Source organism: Malaya genurostris, chromosome 2 (genome assembly GCF_030247185.1).
Source record: "Malaya genurostris strain Urasoe2022 chromosome 2, Malgen_1.1, whole genome shotgun sequence".
In the NCBI taxonomy this organism is placed as follows: Eukaryota; Metazoa; Arthropoda; class Insecta; order Diptera; family Culicidae; genus Malaya; species Malaya genurostris.
In genome coordinates this window covers 233,422,352-233,443,069 of record NC_080571.1, presented here as the reverse complement: position 1 = coordinate 233,443,069, position 20,718 = coordinate 233,422,352, and the positions used below count along the sequence as shown (strand labels likewise).

At 36.0% G+C, this 20,718-nt stretch overlaps 2 protein-coding genes across 3 annotated transcripts in view; one reads left to right on the top strand and one right to left on the bottom strand.

Moving 5' to 3' along the window:
• Positions 1-20,718, bottom strand: part of LOC131428140 (uncharacterized) — a 251,352-nt gene that overhangs the window by 43,804 nt on the left and 186,830 nt on the right. The window lies entirely within an intron of this gene.
• Positions 12,302-13,082, top strand: LOC131428155 (uncharacterized). Its single transcript, XM_058591860.1, has 2 exons — positions 12,302-12,422; positions 12,477-13,082. The coding sequence occupies exons 1-2, from the start codon at positions 12,378-12,380 to the stop codon at positions 12,978-12,980; spliced, it is 549 nt and encodes a 182-aa protein (XP_058447843.1). The 5' UTR covers positions 12,302-12,377; the 3' UTR covers positions 12,981-13,082.

Genomic DNA, 20,718 nt, shown 5'->3' with positions numbered 1-20,718 from the left:
CAAAAACTCATTTAGTTAGTCGGAAAAACATGACTTAACGCTTATGTCGCATATTCGATAACATCCTCGAAACCAAAAATATCAGCAATAATACATTTGAACTTGATCATTGATTATTTTTTGAAAAAAAAGTATGGATAGAAAAAACATTGTTTTCGCAAGGTCGATTTTTATAACACGTTGTTTCGAAATAACTTTGCATGAAACTCTTAAATTCGAAGTTTGAAATATTTCGGTTTAGTCTTGATGATTCGTAAATGATTTGTTTTAGTCTCAATGAGTTCGTCAATGATCTGTTTTAGTCTTGTTAAGATGTTGGTTTTACTTGAGATAGTTTTAAATTTGATAAGTATCATACGAGGGAAACAGATTGGAAAAATTACAAGCAAATATGAATACATGTAATAAAAACCGCAAAAAAGCTACCGAAGAGACGGGATTCGAACCCGTAGCTAGCTCCTATCCGGGGATATTATTTTACCAACTAAACTAGCCTGCATGTGAAACCACATGAAGAAACAGCCCAAATGACTAGAAGAACCGAGCATATTTCGCTGTGCTCGGGCGCCACGGCATTCAATTATAGTCGTTTCGCAAAACTATCTACATTCTCTGCTTTGCCGCCAGACAATGATTGAAGATTTTGTTTTTGTCGCTTTTGCTTTTGTTTAGTTTGCTGGGGTTGATGATGGAAGGTGCTGAATCCGTTCATTCAGTACTCGATGATCGAGATCATCCCACACTTTCTCGAATAGAAAGATACAGCCGATTTTCAATAGCAATGTGTCTCGTGCATCGAGCGGCGCACAAAACAAATAAATAAACGATCCATTAAAAACAAAAATTAATGGTATTCTGATTTAAAGCGAGTTTAAATGAAGCAGCCATCGAGAAAAAAATAAGTCAGTTTTGATAATCGTGAACGCAAACTCAAAAGTGTGAGATTAGATATTAGCATGGTTAGCAAATCAACTGGAAGTGCTTCTAAAGACTGTCCCAGAAAGTATGGACGCAACAAAAAGCCGCTGCAATTTCGCAATGGTTCAGAATCTGTCAATTTTTATGGCTACGTCCTGTAGTTTACACTCTTCTCTAACCACTGGTGCAGTTGTTTATTCGTTTTCATTAGTTTGTTTCGAAATGCGTGGACTTTCAGCAGAACAACGTCGAAAAATTGTGTACAGATGGTGCACAGAACGCGGATTGTCACTGAGAAAGATAGCAAAAATGGAAAGAGTAAGTGAAAAAGCCGTGCGAAATGCAATCAGGAAGTTCGGTGAGGATAAACCAAAAACGGGTCGAAAAAAAGGTCCTGCTAACCCTCAGTTGGATAAACGTATACTGAAGGCGCTCGAGCAAAAGAAGGAGGTTTCAGCTCGGGATGTGGCCAAAAAAGTGGACACTTCGAAGTCAAATGTTCTTCGTGCTAAAAAACGTTTGAATCGTCGAACCTATAAGAAGCAGAAACAACCAAAACGTAATCCGAAACAAGAAGCATCGATCAGGCCGAGGGTTCGAAAGCTGTACAATACGATTCTTGCTGGAAATTTGAACTGCATAATCATGGACGACGAAATCTACGTGAAACTCGATTACAAATCCTTGCCGGGACCACCATATTATACGGTGCGAGAAGGGCAAGTGTTAAACCAGTCCGAGACATCGATTGAAGCCGAAAAATTTGGTAAGAAAGCTATGGTCTGGCAAGCAATTTGTAGCTGCGGTAAAATTTCGAAACCCTTCATCACCACTGCTTCAATGAACAGCGAAATATACATCAAGGAATGTTTACAAAAACGACTTCTACCCATGATTCGAAGCTACAAGGATCCTGTTATCTTCTGGCCAGATCTTGCTTCTTGACACTACTCGACATCAACGGTAGAATGATATACTACCAAAAATGTCACTTTCGTCCCAAAAGACATGAATCCACCAAATTGCCCACAACTTCGACCAATTGAGGAATTTTGGGCATTAGCGAAGGCACATCTTAGGAAACATGTCTCGGCAGCCGAAACCATTCAACAGTTCGAAAAAGATTTGAAAAAAGTGTCAAAACTTGTCGCCAAGAAGTCTGTACGGAATTTAATGAGGAACGTTCGCAAGATGGTGCGTCAGATAGTCTACAATGGCTAAGTAGCAAATGTAAGAATAATATTCTGTTGTTGTAGTCTAATATTATCAGTATATCGAATAAAATTTGAATATCTAACACTTGTGAATTATTTACAGCGAAATCAAAGTGCGTCCATACTTTCTGGGACAGTCTTTACGATCATACGCAAACATCTGGGTATGAAAAAGATCATTTCCAAATGGATGCCGCGTTCGAATCGAACAAAACCAACAATGGATCAACGATCCAGATAGCTGTTTGGCACTGATTTGTCGCTCCAAAAAGGTTTTCTTGCGTTGCACAGTGGTTCAAAAGCGCAATTCCACGCTCTTAATTGATAACTCATAGGAATGTGGTTTTTGAGGTACAGTACCTATAGCAAAGTTACTCAGAATGATAGTCGCCATCTTTTGTCAATTTTTTTATGTGATTAATCCCCCGTAAAGTGAGATAAAAATATGTATTTTCTGAAAAGGGTGTCCCAAAACCAGTTTTTATAAGAAAACACATATATTTTCAATTTATATGAGTTTTTCATGTTATACAAAGTTTTTCATCATTAAAAACTACACAACTTTCTCAAACATACTATGCTGCTATCATTTCAGTTTAATGAAATAGAGCCATTTTTCATGTTTTTTATTACAAAATTTCAACTTGTCTATCATCAAAAGGCGCAGAAACGTGCAGATGAGACTACTTACATATTAAACTACTTCAAAAGAGCTTTCGTACCGTGGTTGAATTAGTCGTCTGCGATTGTCTGAAGGCGAGATATGTTCTTTTCAAATATCCTTGTCCTTGACATTTGCAATGATAAGGTTCATTGTATATCAGATCAGACTTCAGTATATATTCGTTACCATGGTAACTCTCACACTAAAAGACTTTTATGGACATCGAAGTCTACAAATAGTAAAGTTTCGTAATCATTACAGACGTTTTTTGAAAGTGAGATAAGAAGCCACGACTTTGAAAAAGGGCAATCATCATGTCGAATTACGTTATGTCATTTTTTGGTATTTTTTTTATATAGAAAAGCTCTGCGGATAAATATAAATCGGGATCCCATGAATTGGTTATTAGTTTTATCGGATCCTTTGATTACAAATATTCGTGAATGGCCAAAACAGTCCAAGAAGAATATGTCGGAGTCTTTTAGCTGGTTAAGAACATTGTCAGCTATCATAAAATAAATACAAATAACTAAAAAATGAGTTTTAATCATACTTTTCTCTACCAGAAGATGACATAACTTAATTCGATTTGATGATTGCTTTTTTTGAAAGTCGTGACAAAACAGTTACTAAACTATTCAATTATTAGACTTCAATGTGCAAAAAAAATCATATTTTGTGGCAAGTACCATAGTAATGAATATATACTAAAATCTGATCTGACATGAAGTGAACCTAATCATTCCAAATGTCAAGGACAAGGATATTTGAAAAGAACATATCTCGCCTGCAGACGATCGCATACGAGTAATTCAACCACGGTGTAAAAGCTCTTTTGAAGTAGTTTAATATATAAGTAGTCTCATCTGCACCTTTCTGCGCCTTTTGATGATAGACAAGTTGGAATTTTGTAAAAAAAACATGAAAAATGGCTCTATTTCATTAAACTCAAATGATAGCAGCATAGTATGTTTGAGAAAGTTGTGTAGTTTTTAATGATGAAAAAATTTGTATAACATAAAAAACTCATATAAATTGAAAATATATGTGTTTTCTTACAAAAACTGGTTTTAGAACACCCTTTTCAGAAAATAGATTATATCATGAATTACACTTAAGTTACGGGAATAAAACCTTAAGCAAATTTGTTTGAAATAACTTTCTAAAAGATGGCGTTTATCATTCTGAGCAACTTTGCTGAAGATACTGTACCTCAAAAACCACGTTCCTATGAGTTATCAATTAAGAGCGTGGAATTGCGCTTTTGAACCACTGTGCGGTGGTATGAAACAGTGGACGAAACATGGATCTACTATTTTTTATCCGGAGTCATATAAGCTTTGAGATCCGAAAATGCAACAGGTAGCTGGAAAAATCATGGTTTAAGTTTCTATATGCTCTAGGTATAATAAACATCGACCAGAGACTCGAGTGATTTCCATTGATGAGTTGCTTAAGCTCGACTCCTTCGATAGAAGGTAAAAGTTAAGTTACTAAAAGATTTTTATTTGCTCAAATGAACATTGTCACGTCTCACCTCTCTGTTGTATATATTCACATCCTTGCTTTACCTTGAGTAATAGCATTCTAAAATTTTGATTTTATTTCTTATTTCGAGTTACAATGCAAATATTCTTATTTTTATAAATAAAACTAATATTGCCACTATTTTTGGATCAAAATTTCAGGTGGGTTTATTTACCACCCTAGGTTTGTTTCGGATAGGTAGTACTACCCATCGTACCCACCTATTTCACTGGCCCTGAGTGAGCGTGTAGAAAAAATTGTGGTTTGTCGGTTACTCCACTTCTACGGTACTTCCAGAGCCCGACGTGTTAGTCTTGTTGAAATTGATTCGGCCATCCCGGGAAAAGTGAGCGTACAGAAAAACGCGAAAAGGTGCTCATACGCACACGCAGACACATACACACACGGACATTCTTTCGATTTCGTCGAGCTGCGTTGAATGGTATATAACTATGGGTCTCCGGAGCTTCGATCAGAAGTCGGTTTCTCCAACAATTCTATTACCTTTCTATAAAGACAAAAGGGAACAAAAAATTATTTGAAGAAAAACAATAATTCATTCCCAGGAGGTATTTTTTCATTGCACATAGTATGGCACCATAAGGCTTTTTATTCGAATTTTAGAATGCGAAATCGATGAGAATTTCGTTTAAGAGTGTACGACCGCTACCTCTAGAACCTGAAACCAGGATCTGGTATAGGCAGAATAAGTTTGTATGTCCATTAAGCAATAAAACCTAAAAGTTGTAATAGTTTGGAGCCGAGTTTAGAAATTTATTTCGTTTTTTGTTTCGACACTTATAATGACGGTTTGAAATTTCAAAAATAAATCAATCAGTTTTACCGGAACCGAATTCGAATGAAATTAAATCGGAACCGGTCTTAACTTCTCTAAAAAATCTAGACGAGTTCCGTATGAGTTCACCGCTACTTGCGGGTTTTGGAAAACCAAAAACCGGTAACCAGTATAGCCAAGAAGAGTTTGTAAGGCCATCACCTAACAAGGGCCAGGAATTGAAACAGTTTTGAGACAACTGAAGGAAAATTTTCTGCTTTTTGCATCGTCATTCCTAATGACGTTTTGAATTACATACATAAACACATCTATTGATACAAATGTTTTTTTTATCAGTTTCGATTTCGCGTCAATCGAAAGGTCTCTGAACTTCGTCATACTGCTAAACATGATCGGCATTCTTTGTAATAAGAAAATTTCAAATAGAATCACAATGAAATCTATTGTATGAAAAGCTCATGAATGACACCTGAAATCAAGTTGTACAAACGGTGTACCATTTTCTAGATTACTCTGGATAGGATACGATAGAAGCTCAACGAAAATCACGAAACCGTCTGTCAATGCCAAACTTCACTGAAAATAAAAAAATAAGGTAACGGTACTTTCATTCATCCCAGCTCCATAATTAATCTGTTATACTAAAACCATTAGTTGGAGTGAGATCTGCTATCTCTGTTCAATGTTTTGGCTCAAAGGATGAGATGAAAATTGGTGCATTCGTGTCGAATTATTCCGTCTTTAGAATAGCAGTATTTCATTAAACCGAATATCTGATGAATTCTGACAATAGAAACTATTCTTGTCTAGTTCGAAACAAGAACAAATAGAATCGTACTTTTCAAATGATCGAAGCGTAATACAAGTGCAATTGTGTCAATAAAAACACGATGAGCTAGCATCATGTAATATTTTGAATTTGGTTATGTAATTATTTTGGAGTAAAGTTTTCAACGAACATTCTATGATCCAACTGTGAATAGACATTTTGAAGACTTGAGCATAAAAGTTAAAGTTTTGCCTATAGCAAGTTGCCCAAGATTCTGCAGATGAGAAAGATATGCTGCCGCTGGATCCCGCACATACTTATTTAGAACTAGAAAGACAAACTCAAGCGCACTTCGAGTACATGTTTGGCTGAATCATGATGCCAGTTTTCTGCGATTGCCATAGTATATTTTTGGACTACCAGTATTATACTATGTTCACACTATGAGTTAAAACAAGTTCTAACTCTGATTTTACGTTTTAAGCGAAATAACATGTTTTATATTTGCGTTATTTCATATTCAGAAACGTCACATTAATACTATGTTCAAACTATGAGTTAAAACAAGTTTTAACTCTGGTTTCATGTTTTAAGCGAAATAACATGTTTTAATTTTGCGTTATATCATATTAAGAAACGTCACAATATGTTAAAACATGTTTTCCCGAAATAACATGATATAATTGTCAGTAAAGCACAACTCTGCTAGCATTTTCCGTCACTTTACGACTATGTCAATTGACAAGCTGTTCAACCACAGCAGTTTTCCATCAAAGTAGTCATGTAATCATAATAAAACAAAACTGGAAACTGGTACCAACGTTGCCAGCTATACCGATTTATCGGTATTTATACAGATTTTTGACCTCTATACCGCAATACAGATGTACTCCCAAAATACCGATAATTCACGGATCATACAGATAAGTAAGCGATTTTGGTTTTTAGCTTGAATAGACATGAGAAAAGGTTGTCATGGGACCATTTTTGTTTTGCTCACCTCTACTACGTATGTAGAAGAGATTCTGATACCGATATGGTACAAATAGATTTTTGAGCGAATACAGATTTTTGGAAAAATGACCTGGCAACCCAGACTGCTACAACAATTTTGTTTTTGAATTAAAAAATGACTTTTTTGGTTATTTGCTGCACAAAAATATTTATTTCTCAAAAATGGCCTTTTGAAGCCATAAACCTTTAAAACGTTTAGATGGAACGTTTAGAAGGTCTTAGACATGTGTGACAGAATCGTTAAGTTAAACGTAAAAAAATGTAATGCAATAACCTCCTCTCGGTCAGAGTCACAAATTTTATTTAAATACGGTAAAAGGCGCACCAAAAATTATGTACATAAGAAATTATCAGTAACCTTTTTTTTCTGAGGGCCCTCTCGAAACGAAATCCTGGGTACGGGCCTGGAAGGGACAGCTTAATTGACTAGAATAAACGAACATGCATCAAATACATTGATTTCGGGTACATCGGATTATCGTTCATGGTTCCGAAAGTGTTGGAAAAAGTGATTGTGTACTCCAATCCGAAAATTACCCAAATTCTTCAAAAACGGTAGGACTGATTTTCACAAACTTATATTCCAACGAAAAGGATTGTTTCCCAATAAGTAGGTGTAGAATTTTGTCCGGATCCGGCTTCCGGTTCGGGAAATACAGGATGAAGTGAGTATGAAATTGCAAATCATTTGGAGCGATAATGCAAGGAAACATTTTTTTTAAATTTGGCTTTAAACTTGGAACTTCAGGAAATAGTTATCAAAAGAACTCCTCTAAACTTGGCTCAAAACTGTTTATCAATTGAAAAGTCTATATTAGTTTATGTCCAAAATAACTTTTTTGTGCTTATTTAACAATTTTACAGAAAAATGTTTTGAGGATTCTCTTAGTAATATAGATGAAAACATGAATTATTTGAGAAAGGCATATTTATACCACTAGGTGGATTGAAATAGGGGTTTTCAAGCAGTTTCACTTTGGTAACAATAGCGACAAACAGTTGAAAAACGTTAAATGAATGAAATAACGATAGTGGAACATGTGAAAAGTTCGATTTCACCGGAGGAACGTAACGAATCTGCACTGCTCTACACATGAGCTGCCTTGGAGAAGTTGAAAACCTACAGCTCACAAGTAAGCCGAAGAAAAGGTGAACTGTGCACGATGGGTAACGTTTTTCATATTTCAATAGTGCCTCTCAATGCTTCAGAACAGTTCAACAGTTCAGAATCAGAACAAATTGGCTCAAATGGCACGTTCCCCTTGATATTTGGAGATTTGTGCCAGTTCAACAGTTACAACCAGGTCCAAATATTTAAGATTAGTCTTTCTTGCCACCGGATCAGATTCATTGTTATTTTTTTATTCATTTACTTGAATTTGCATTTCATAGACGTTCGTGGCGTCTGCAATCTTTCATTTAATTTATTTCCATATAATGGCTATTCAATATTGTTTCCAACACACACGGACATTCTTTCGATTTCGTCGAGCTGCGTTGAATGGTATATAACTATGGGTCTCCGGAGCTTCGATCAGAAGTCGGTTTCTCCAACAATTCTATTACCTTTCTATAAAGACAAAAGGGAACAAAAAATTATTTGAAGAAAAACAATAATTCATTCCCAGGAGGTATTTTTTCATTGCACATAGTATGGCACCATAAGGCTTTTTATTCGAATTTTAGAATGCGAAATCGATGAGAATTTCGTTTAAGAGTGTACGACCGCTACCTCTAGAACCTGAAACCAGGATCTGGTATAGGCAGAATAAGTTTGTATGTCCATTAAGCAATAAAACCTAAAAGTTGTAATAGTTTGGAGCCGAGTTTAGAAATTTATTTCGTTTTTTGTTTCGACACTTATAATGACGGTTTGAAATTTCAAAAATAAATCAATCAGTTTTGCCGGAACCGAATTCGAATGAAATTAAATCGGAACCGGTCTTAACTTCTCTAAAAAATCTAGACGAGTTCCGTATGAGTTCACCGCTACTTGCGGGTTTTGGAAAACCAAAAACCGGTAACCAGTATAGCCAAGAAGAGTTTGTAAGGCCATCACCTAACAAGGGCCAGGAATTGAAACAGTTTTGAGACAACTGAAGGAAAATTTTCTGCTTTTTGCATCGTCATTCCTAATGACGTTTTGAATTACATACATAAACACATCTATTGATACAAATGTTTTTTTTTATCAGTTTCGATTTCGCGTCAATCGAAAGGTCTCTGAACTTCGTCATACTGCTAAACATGATCGGCATTCTTTGTAATAAGAAAATTTCAAATAGAATCACAATGAAATCTATTGTATGAAAAGCTCATGAATGACACCTGAAATCAAGTTGTACAAACGGTGTACCATTTTCTAGATTACTCTGGATAGGATACGATAGAAGCTCAACGAAAATCACGAAACCGTCTGTCAATGCCAAACTTCACTGAAAATAAAAAAATAAGGTAACGGTACTTTCATTCATCCCAGCTCCATAATTAATCTGTTATACTAAAACCATTAGTTGGAGTGAGATCTGCTATCTCTGTTCAATGTTTTGGCTCAAAGGATGAGATGAAAATTGGTGCATTCGTGTCGAATTATTCCGTCTTTAGAATAGCAGTATTTCATTAAACCGAATATCTGATGAATTCTGACAATAGAAACTATTCTTGTCTAGTTCGAAACAAGAACAAATAGAATCGTACTTTTCAAATGATCGAAGCGTAATACAAGTGCAATTGTGTCAATAAAAACACGATGAGCTAGCATCATGTAATATTTTGAATTTGGTTATGTAATTATTTTGGAGTAAAGTTTTCAACGAACATTCTATGATCCAACTGTGAATAGACATTTTGAAGACTTGAGCATAAAAGTTAAAGTTTTGCCTATAGCAAGTTGCCCAAGATTCTGCAGATGAGAAAGATATGATGCCACTGGATCCCGCACATACTTATTTAGAACTAGAAAGACAAACTCAAGCGCACTTCGAGTACATGTTTGGCTGAATCATGATGCCAGTTTTCTGCGATTGCCATAGTATATTTTTGGACTACCAGTATTATACTATGTTCACACTATGAGTTAAAACAAGTTCTAACTCTGATTTTACGTTTTAAGCGAAATAACATGTTTTATATTTGCGTTATTTCATATTCAGAAACGTCACATTAATACTATGTTCAAACTATGAGTTAAAACAAGTTTTAACTCTGGTTTCATGTTTTAAGCGAAATAACATGTTTTAATTTTGCGTTATATCATATTAAGAAACGTCACAATATGTTAAAACATGTTTTCCCGAAATAACATGATATAATTGTCAGTAAAGCACAACTCTGCTAGCATTTTCCGTCACTTTACGACTATGTCAATTGACAAGCTGTTCAACCACAGCAGTTTTCCATCAAAGTAGTCATGTAATCATAATAAAACAAAACTGGAAACTGGTACCAACGTTGCCAGCTATACCGATTTATCGGTATTTATACAGATTTTTGACCTCTATACCGCAATACAGATGTACTCCCAAAATACCGATAATTCACGGATCATACAGATAAGTAAGCGATTTTGGTTTTTAGCTTGAATAGACATGAGAAAAGGTTGTCATGGGACCATTTTTGTTTTGCTCACCTCTACTACGTATGTAGAAGAGATTCTGATACCGATATGGTACAAATAGATTTTTGAGCGAATACAGATTTTTGGAAAAATGACCTGGCAACCCAGACTGCTACAACAATTTTGTTTTTGAATTAAAAAATGACTTTTTTGGTTATTTGCTGCACAAAAATATTTATTTCTCAAAAATGGCCTTTTGAAGCCATAAACCTTTAAAACGTTTAGATGGAACGTTTAGAAGGTCTTAGACATGTGTGACAGAATCGTTAAGTTAAACGTAAAAAAATGTAATGCAATAACCTCCTCTCGGTCAGAGTCACAAATTTTATTTAAATACGGTAAAAGGCGCACCAAAAATTATGTACATAAGAAATTATCAGTAACCTTTTTTTTCTGAGGGCCCTCTCGAAACGAAATCCTGGGTACGGGCCTGGAAGGGACAGCTTAATTGACTAGAATAAACGAACATGCATCAAATACATTGATTTCGGGTACATCGGATTATCGTTCATGGTTCCGAAAGTGTTGGAAAAAGTGATTGTGTACTCCAATCCGACTGATTTTCACAAACTTATATTCCAACGAAAAGGATTGTTTCCCAATAAGTAGGTGTAGAATTTTGTCCGGATCCGGCTTCCGGTTCGGGAAATACAGGATGAAGTGAGTATGAAATTGCAAATCATTTGGAGCGATAATGCAAGGAAACATTTTTTTTAAATTGCGCTTTAAACTGTTTTAATTTTGTTGGTTGTGTAAGTTGCTGACCACAGGAACCGATTTTCAGCTATACTGGTTCCGGAACTTCAGGAAATAGTTATCAAAAGAACTCCTCTAAACTTGGCTCAAAACTGTTTATCAATTGAAAAGTCTATATTAGTTTATGTCCAAATTAACTTTTTTGTGCTTATTTAACAATTTTACAGAAAAATGTTTTGAGGATTCTCTTAGTAATATAGATGAAAACATGAATTATTTGAGAAAGGCATATTTATACCACTAGGTGGATTGAAATAGGGGTTTTCAAGCAGTTTCACTTTGGTAACAATAGCGACAAACAGTTGAAAAACGTTAAATGAATGAAATAACGATAGTGGAACATGTGAAAAGTATTCACCGGAGGAACGTAACGAATCTGCACTGCTCTACACATGAGCTGCCTTGGAGAAGTTGAAAACCTACAGCTCACAAGTAAGCCGAAGAAAAGGTGAACTGTGCACGATGGGTAACGTTTTTCATATTTCAATAGTGCCTCTCAATGCTTCAGAACAGTTCAACAGTTCAGAATCAGAACAAATTGGCTCAAATGGCACGTTCCCCTTGATATTTGGAGATTTGTGCCAGTTCAACAGTTACAACCAGGTCCAAATATTTAAGATTAGTCTTTCTTGCCACCGGATCAGATTCATTGTTATTTTTTTATTCATTTACTTGAATTTGCATTTCATAGACGTTCGTGGCGTCTGCAATCTTTCATTTAATTTATTTCCATATAATGGCTATTCAATATTGTTTCCAAATGTTTAAAAAACCGTAGGAGCTGAGCTGTTTTACGTAATGATTAACTAGTTTGGAACAACGCGATTCAAAATTGACGCCAATAGCACTTTGAGAATTGCGTAATTCATCTTCGAGTGTTGTTTCTAAAATAATCAATTGTTGTACAACTCTTTTGCAATTTTCAATGACATCGTTGTTGAAGCATCATCTGTGCAAATACTGTCTCGATGGAAATTGCCATGCAAATGACAAAAACGCGCACCATTAAAAATTATGAAATGTGTTTAATATAAAAGCACAGTTCCGCGGAGCATGATGTACATTTATTGTTGCATCGAAGACAGTAGTACAGTTCAGAAAAAATGAAGTCGTTGTTGATTCTAGGACTTGGTCTATGTCTAATGAGCGTTAGTTTCGCATGTGCATTGGTTCACAATAATACTAAAGTGTTTATTTTCTAGGTTGCGTTTGCAGCTCCTTCCTTACTACAGACCATAATCTCGGATGTCACCACCGGTGTCAGTAATGTCCTGAGCACGCTACAAGGGGAACTAACTAATCTGAGCAGCACGATTAATAGTTTGGTCAAACAAATTGCCACTGCTTTAACAAACGGAACATCAAACACCAACAGCGCATTAACAACAGCGTTGACCAATGCTCGTACCGCTCTGCAAAACGCTTTGGCGGCTCTGAGCAGCATCGTAACCAATGGTCTGACTCAAGCTTCTTCCGGACTAACTACGACGCTCAACACTCAGACCACAAAGCTGTTGACTGCTTTATCCTATGTGAACGGAAATATTACTGAAATTCTTGTTGCAGGAAATACCGCTTCTTTAGATCTGATCTACAAGCTTGGAAACGCAACTGCTAATCTTAACGCGGCAACGGCCTCTGTGGCGTCCAATGTTAATTCTTTACTCGGAAAATTGCTGAGCCAAATTACTGGAATTCTTGGATAAGGATTTGAAAATCACTAAAATACATGCAATCTCAAAACACGTTCTGGGAGTCCGGGTACAGGTGTATTACAAAGACCAATAAATTTTGATAAGCATACTTCATTCATCGGTTTAGTTAATTTTTGGTTCCTCAATACAATCACTACCAATGGAATGCAATCCAATCCATCTATATCGCGCTGCTTGTACAGTGTAATCGATTCTGGCTTTCTCGTGTAGAAAGGTTATACAATCATTTGAAAATTTAGTTAGTGAAAATGTCCGATCCGAAAATGTCATTCGATTGAGCGTCGAGTTGAGCAATTTCAACTCAGTGTATTTGTCGAATGATGTGTCACACTTTCTCAGAGATAACTAAATCGATATTCGTAAACTTAGGTTCTTATGATCCCAACGCTTGCTATTGAATTGTATACGGATCCGACATCTGGCTCCGGAGTAATGAATGTTGAATATTTCTACCGCAATTTATAGTAATAGTAGAAAAACGTAAAATATCTTCTAAATCCGAATACGAACCGACTTTGGCTATATCGGTTCCGGAAAAACCGGAAATAGTGAACAAAATCTCCAAGATACAACTCATTTCGTTTTCTAAGAGATGTCATAAACGATGTTCTCGAGTACCTATATACAAATATGAGGTGACTTTTGATTTTTATCTAAATCCGACTTCCGATTGAGTGTTTAAAACTTTCTAAACTGTTTTAATTTGTAGAAGGAAAGTGTTTTGAAGAATTCCACAGGAATGCACAAAACTCTTGAATTTTACTTGAATATGACTTACGGTTCTGCAATAAAAGAAATGATCAAATGTTCAGTTCACTAACACAAACTTTAAAAGAAAGGTTTCAATATTTCATTCAAGATTTCTGAATTCTATTTCGATCCGATTTCCGGTCCAGGAATTACATAGTGATTAGTGTTAAACATTTCGTTTTCAAGGGTGGCTTTTCATAGATGTACATGTGAAGAGTAGCCATGTTGTTGAAAATTGTTCATACATTTCTCTAGTTTGAAGATCCTGTTACAATGGAACTTACTTCTATTTATCAGAGAGGTTGAGTCGATTTTCACAACCATAAATTCAAATAAAAGGTCTTACAGTACTTTCTGAATATTATTTGGATATGACTTCCAGTTCGAGTTTGGGCTCAAAACAGTTGTGAATAACCAAATTTAGAAGAATGTCTCCCCATCGCTCAAAATGATGGTTTGAAATTGCAAACACACTTCACCCTGTTGTTCCGGAACCGGAAGTAGGATCCGGATGAAATTCAACAGCGTAATATATAGTCGAAAACTTTGAAATTCCTTTTGGTCATCATTGTAAAGATGAAATGAGCTCCATTTTGAAGTTTTTGAACTGGTGCTTCAAAACTGGGGTTGTTTGGGCGGCAACAGTTTTGAGACGAATTCAGAAGAAATTTTCTCCTCTATACTTCGTCGCTCTGAATGATGGAGATTTTTGACTACTATATCCGGTACTTCCGGAACAGGCAGCTAATAATTGATATCTCCTAATTCAATCAATTTTATTACCAATAACTAACAAGACGTACACAACATAAGTTTCATATGGTTAGTTCAGAGGATTTTTTCGTATTTATCTTGCTATGTATAGAAACACGCTCTTGAAATGAATATTTTTCTACTCATCACCATGTAAACTCAGAACCGGAAGTATTATCCAAGTAAAAGTGTGTGAGGCCTTTCATTTGAGTCCGAGCTAGTAAAAGTAGGTTCAGCCATCTAGAAGAACATGGAGTGCTTATTTTTTTTGCTTATTTAGGCACATCTGTATCACTCTGTAACTCTGGAACCGGAAGTCGTATCCGGATAAAATTTGAAGGCGTTATACACAAAAGTATTGCCTTTCATATGAAAAACTGCAAAAATTCGGTTGTGAAATTTTCGAGAAAATTAAGTGCAAGTTTCGATGTCATTTTTCGTACCACAATAGATATGTGAATGAATCCTGTGTTTTTAAATATTATGTCATACAACAGTTCGTCATTTTCATTTGAAGTTGAAAAAGTGAAATCTTACGCATCATTTCAACCGTAGTGTATGTGTTATACGACATATTATTGCAAAAAATCTTTGATATATAAGGTTATTTAGCTGATTACTCGACTTTCCATCAACGAATTGTGATTAAATTGGATACAATGTCTGGTAGATCGAAAATTGTTCAGTACTGCTGTTAAAACGTCGCGAAAACTCATAGCAAAGGCACCTATTTTCATCTCACCGTTAAGATCAATCTAAACAAAGATAGCAGGTTTCATTCTAATGATTTTCGTATATGAGACGACTACTGGAGCCCTTACCATATGTCTCAATCGCTAGGAACATGAAGGTCCAATTCTTCGGTTTGTAAAATTTCCACTGCGGAAACAGTAGTCAGTATATGTGACATTCGTTTGGCACATTCACATACATTTTCGATTAACAATTTTAAACTAGGGCAATGAATATTGAGAAAAAACTAAAACATTGAATAATTAGAGGAATGTAGAAGCGTTTATTTTAATCGGTGAATTGTTAGAAACAAAAATTAAAATTTATCCAAGCAGACCACCAACTAGACCAAGTACGGAGTTGAGCAAGGAGCCGACGATTCCGGTTACCGATGAAGCCAGATTGTTAACAACAGCCGTTGCTGCGTTCAGTTGGTTCAGTAGATCCTGTGGAACGTTGGATCCAGCTGCAATAACTTGGCTCGTAATGTTGCTCAGGTTCGAAACGGCACCCAAAAGTTGAGAGGTTCCAGAGTTCAGGGTGTTGGTGGCGGCCGAAGAAGCAGTACTCAGTCCGCTACTGGCAACCTTGTTCAAAACTGACTGAGCATTTTGCAGGGCTGCTTGAGCATTAGACAGGACCGATGCCAATAGCGAGTTGACGGCTCCACCAGCAGTTGCAGTCAAATTAGAGACAACGGATGTGATTTGGCTGATTATTCCATTCAATTGGGCATTTATGCCAGATATTTGAGAAGTCACAGCTCCAACCACACTACCTACAGTGGAGGTTACAGTTCCAAGCAAATTTTGTACAATATCTAGCTGTGGCGTAGCTAATGTGACCTGAAAATGAATCAACATTGTTCTCAAATCATCAAGCTGAACTTAATCTTTTAAAATTTCAAGTAAAGCCAAATCTGATTTTGGTTAGTCTTTCGATAAATAAAATGTTTTGGTTCATACTCACAGCAAGGAAACATAATCCAAATCCAATAATCAATGATGACTTCATTTTCTCTGATTACTGTAATAGCTTGAAAATTAGAATATCTTCGAAATCGCGATTGAAACTGATTTTTCCAATGAAATGGACCGGATATTTATAGCGGTTCAGTTCGACATTCGATCAATGGAAACTATTTTTCGAATAGTCATATATTGACACAACTGATGGAATATCAGAAAATATTATGTGCTAAGTCTCAAACAAGCGCTCAATGACAACAGATTTGTTTGTTGGCATTGAAATTCGATTTGATATACATTTTATCGACATCTGCGTATCATGCTGACATTTTCTACTATACAGTACTATAGATAACCAAATCTGTAAAACCTCGCAACAATTTGATCATTGCTAAACCATTACAGAAATGGGCAATAGATTATTCAAATCGTTTCCAAAATTCTATTTTTGAGTCGTTTTTCCCTTGTTTCGATTTCGGTTTAAAAATATTACATCGAACAGTAAAATTAGCTTCGTTTTTTTTCGAATGGACTATTCTAAATTCTGATGAAAGCAGTAAATTCTCGTATTTTGAGGCTTACATAAAAAGAGTCCTCCAGGATTTGCTTCCCAGTAAAAAATTGTTTGTTTTGAAAACCGATGGAACAATAATATGTAAGAAGGTTACACCGGGTGAGATCAATTCATAGATTTTATTGCGTATCGTTCATAGAACTTTAAATTACGCAAAACACTCTTATTTGATTAGTTTTGAGAATTCTCTACAATTCCGCCACTAATATCACGAAATAGAAACAGATACCAGTATTGCCGTGTGCTATTTGTAACCTTAATTCCCCGGTGAACGACCATTGCAATGTCAAAACCGGGATTAAATGAAGATATAACAATAATGCAACTTTCTTAAGTTTATCAGTTTGATAATGGTTACAAATAGTGCACCGAAATACTAGTATCTCTGTCTGTTACTATTTCGTGACATTAGTGGCGAAATTTTAAAGATTTTTTTAAATGGCTAAATGAAATGGAATTTATTGCTAACTGCTCAAAAAAGTAAACTCTATAAATATATTTACCGCATAATAAGCACGTATTTGGGGCTCAAATGTCAAAACTTGAATGACAGTTTTGGTAAAGTGGCGGTTTTTATTTCACATAATTATTTTTTAGCTCTAGGTCTGCAAAATAAGTCTCCTCAGCGTAGATGGTCTTTTTCCTCAAACCAAGCCTTTTTTCGATGAGTGTTGTTTTCAGCGTTGGAAACAGAGAAATACTCTGACTGGTAAATCTGATGAAAATGGTGGGCGGTTCAAAAAATCATAGCGCATTCGCTAATTTGACCACGGCGACAGTTTAGTTTTTCGCTTTATCGGGGTAAAACAGCATTTGTTTATTCCCAGATATTTTCTTCAATTTGGCCCAATAAGTCGGCATTATTTAATTAAACTACCCTAGATTAGTTCAAGGCCATAAGCGACCCTCGTGATTTACTGTGTTCCTAGTACCAGGTGTTCCAGTTTACAGGGCCGGTGAAAGAGGTGGTTACGGTGGGTAGTACTACCCACCCGAATATTCCAAAGGTGGGTAATTACCCACCTGAAATTTCGATCGATAAACAATGTTAATATTAGTGAATTCATAATTACAATATTCGTAACTCAGAATAATAAAGGAAGAATGTGAAGGTATACAACAGAGAGGTGAGACGTGATAAGGGTCACTCGAGCAAGCAGAAATCTTTTAGTAACCTAACTTTTACCTTCCGCCATAGGTGTCGAACTTAAGCAACTCATCAATACAAATTACTCGAGTCTCTGGTATGCCGGAAAGTATCGATAAAGGTATTTTACCATTTACTATTCGAACCGGTAAAGTTACCAGAAGTTGGCACTTTCTATTCTCCTGAAAGAAAGTAAAAGCTATGTTACTTGAAGATTTCTGTTTGCTCAAAAGAACCTGCACATCTCACCTTTCCGTTCGATATCTTCACCTAAATAAAAAAAATGTTTGTCGTAGAATTGCATTTTTGTTTTTTATACTGGGGGTCAAATTCAAAATACAGAAAATAAGACAGCGGTCAGGCTTTGAACGTCTACATCTTTAACTGATATTCGATATCATATCACATATTTTAGATAATTGATGATCGAATCATTAATTAGTAACGAACTATTTCTAATTTTCCCAGTTTCTCGAACCATTATCATAATTTCCTCTAACAGATACGACAGTTTCGTATACATACGTTCGCGGTTTCTAAAATATTTATGCTCTTGAATAAGCGCGTTCGCATTTAAGAAAATCGCACATATAAATCAAGATACAGTATCGAATCGACTTGCATTCTGTGCGGTTCGATACTGCCGTAGAGAAGATTGCTAACACAATCGTTCAAAAAGTCCCCTGGGGTATCTTTTTGATATCAGCATAGGTGCGCTGGGGGCTAGGTTCTTGAGAATATATGGTGGGTAAGGAAACAGATCGGAGCCCAATTCGGTAAATTTGGCAATTGTTTTCATTGATTTGTGGCACGGTGCATTGTCTTGGTTGAAGATTTTTTTTTTCATTCTCATTCGATTGATATATATCATTGATATGACTCCGGAGAAAAAAGGTAGATCCATGTTTCGTCCACTGTTTCATACCAACGCAAGAAATCCATTTTATTGCGACTAAACAGTGCCGCTCTTTGGATCGTTGATGCGTTGTTGCTTTTGTTCGATTGTGAGCGAACGAGGCACCCATTTGGAAAAGACCGTTTTTCATGCCCAGATTTTTACCTAAGATCGTAACAGCACTTCCAGTTGACATGCTAACCATCTCAGCAATCTTATATCACGAACTATGATCTTGCGTTCATCCATCACGGCTGTCAAAACTTGCTCATTTTTTTGACCACGTTTAAAATCAGAATACCACAAATCTTTGTTTTTAATCCTAGTACAGATAACACATCTCAAACTTGTTAGGCTTGCGCGGTGTTATCCCTTTAAAAAGCAATGTTTTATCTATAAACGAAATTTCATTTCATTTCAGTGAATAAGTAACGTCTTTTATATGTCAGTAGGATTAGTGTTTGTAGTCCGGTTGACGTGAAAGCTTGACACCTGTCATCTTAAGTTTGGGACTTTCGAAAAATGAGGTTCAAACGTCATCTTTGGATCAATCCCGGGACCTTTTGACTAAAGTGGTGTGCACATCAGAGGCTTGACCTTTTGTGTATTCATTTTGTGCACCGTTCGATTCGCACGAGACACATTTTGATCGAAATTCGAGGATATTATTGTAGGATGACCTCAATCATGGACTACTAGATAAACGAGTTCAGCACCTTACATCATCAACCCCAACAAACTAAACGGTCAAGGTAACCAAAATTATCAAAAAGTTAATTGCGAAAATTCACAGACATAATTAAGTTTACACGGAACACAAAATAGACTGCTGTCTCAATATTCAACACAAATGTTGGCAGTAGTTTTGATACTAGTTGAGTAGTCCTACGTCAACAATTCGAACTACCCCATAGTAGTTTTATGTTGTATTTAACGCTTAAATAGGCATTTTTGTTTTGAAACAAAAAATCCAAAACGTTTCAAACTTTACGCGTTTCATGCAATATTATATCGAATAAAATATTAAAAAAATCGATCTTGCTTTTTTAAGGGATGAATAACATTTCCATTAGAATTAAGGTAGACTTGTAAATGGTCGGTCGTTCACCCCGGTACGAAAAATTACCCACCTGGGCTTAACATGTTTCACCGGCCCGGCCAGTTTATAATGCGTTAATAATGGAAAAACATATGGATAATAAGTAATAGGTAAGATACTAAAGATATTTGCCTTCGAAAGCAATGCATTTTTTTCCACCAACCCGCGAGTACCACTTCGAAAAAACTGTGAATCTTTAGCTTTCCACATCCTCAGAAACAGTACAGCGTTACTCAGCAAGTGCGAGAGACAACAAATGATAGTCGGAAGGGGCCTAGCCTGGGGAATAAGGCGGTTTAAGAAGAGTATCCATATGAGTTCTGAAATAATGTTTTGGTCGCATTGACTGAGTGTGTGGGGCGTTGTCGTGCTATAAAATGACATTCTCATGACTTATGGCGCATTCTGGTCGGTAGCGACTAGTGTTTATAGTTACCTTGGTTTAAGAAGCTCGTAGTAATAGACACCTTCTCGATCCCACCAAATGCATAAAATCGATTTTTTGTGCATAAAATTCTCAAAAAAAATCCTTTTCTCATCTCCTTTCACAATCCGGTGTAGAAAACCATTTTGTCATGTCAAGAAAAATTTTGCTCACCGTATTTCGCTTTTCCTGCTATCATTCAGCTCATGAGGAACCCATTTGCCCACCTGGGGACGTGATGTTACAGTAAAAAAATATGACGCAATAGTTTCGATGTTGAACTAATCCCTGTTTGCCGAGACGTATTTTGAAAATAATCCGCATTATGGTCTGGCGCATATGGTATTATCAGAAGATGATGCATTCTAACGCGCGCCCTTTCCGTCG

Coding starts and splice junctions, on each gene's coding strand:
- LOC131428155 (XM_058591860.1), top strand. CDS start 12,378: ATGAAGTCGTTGTTGATTCTAGGACTTGGTCTATGTCTAATGAGC. Junction 12,423..12,476: donor TTGGTCTATGTCTAATGAGC/GTTAGTTTCGCA, acceptor TTTATTTTCTAG/GTTGCGTTTGCAGCTCCTTC.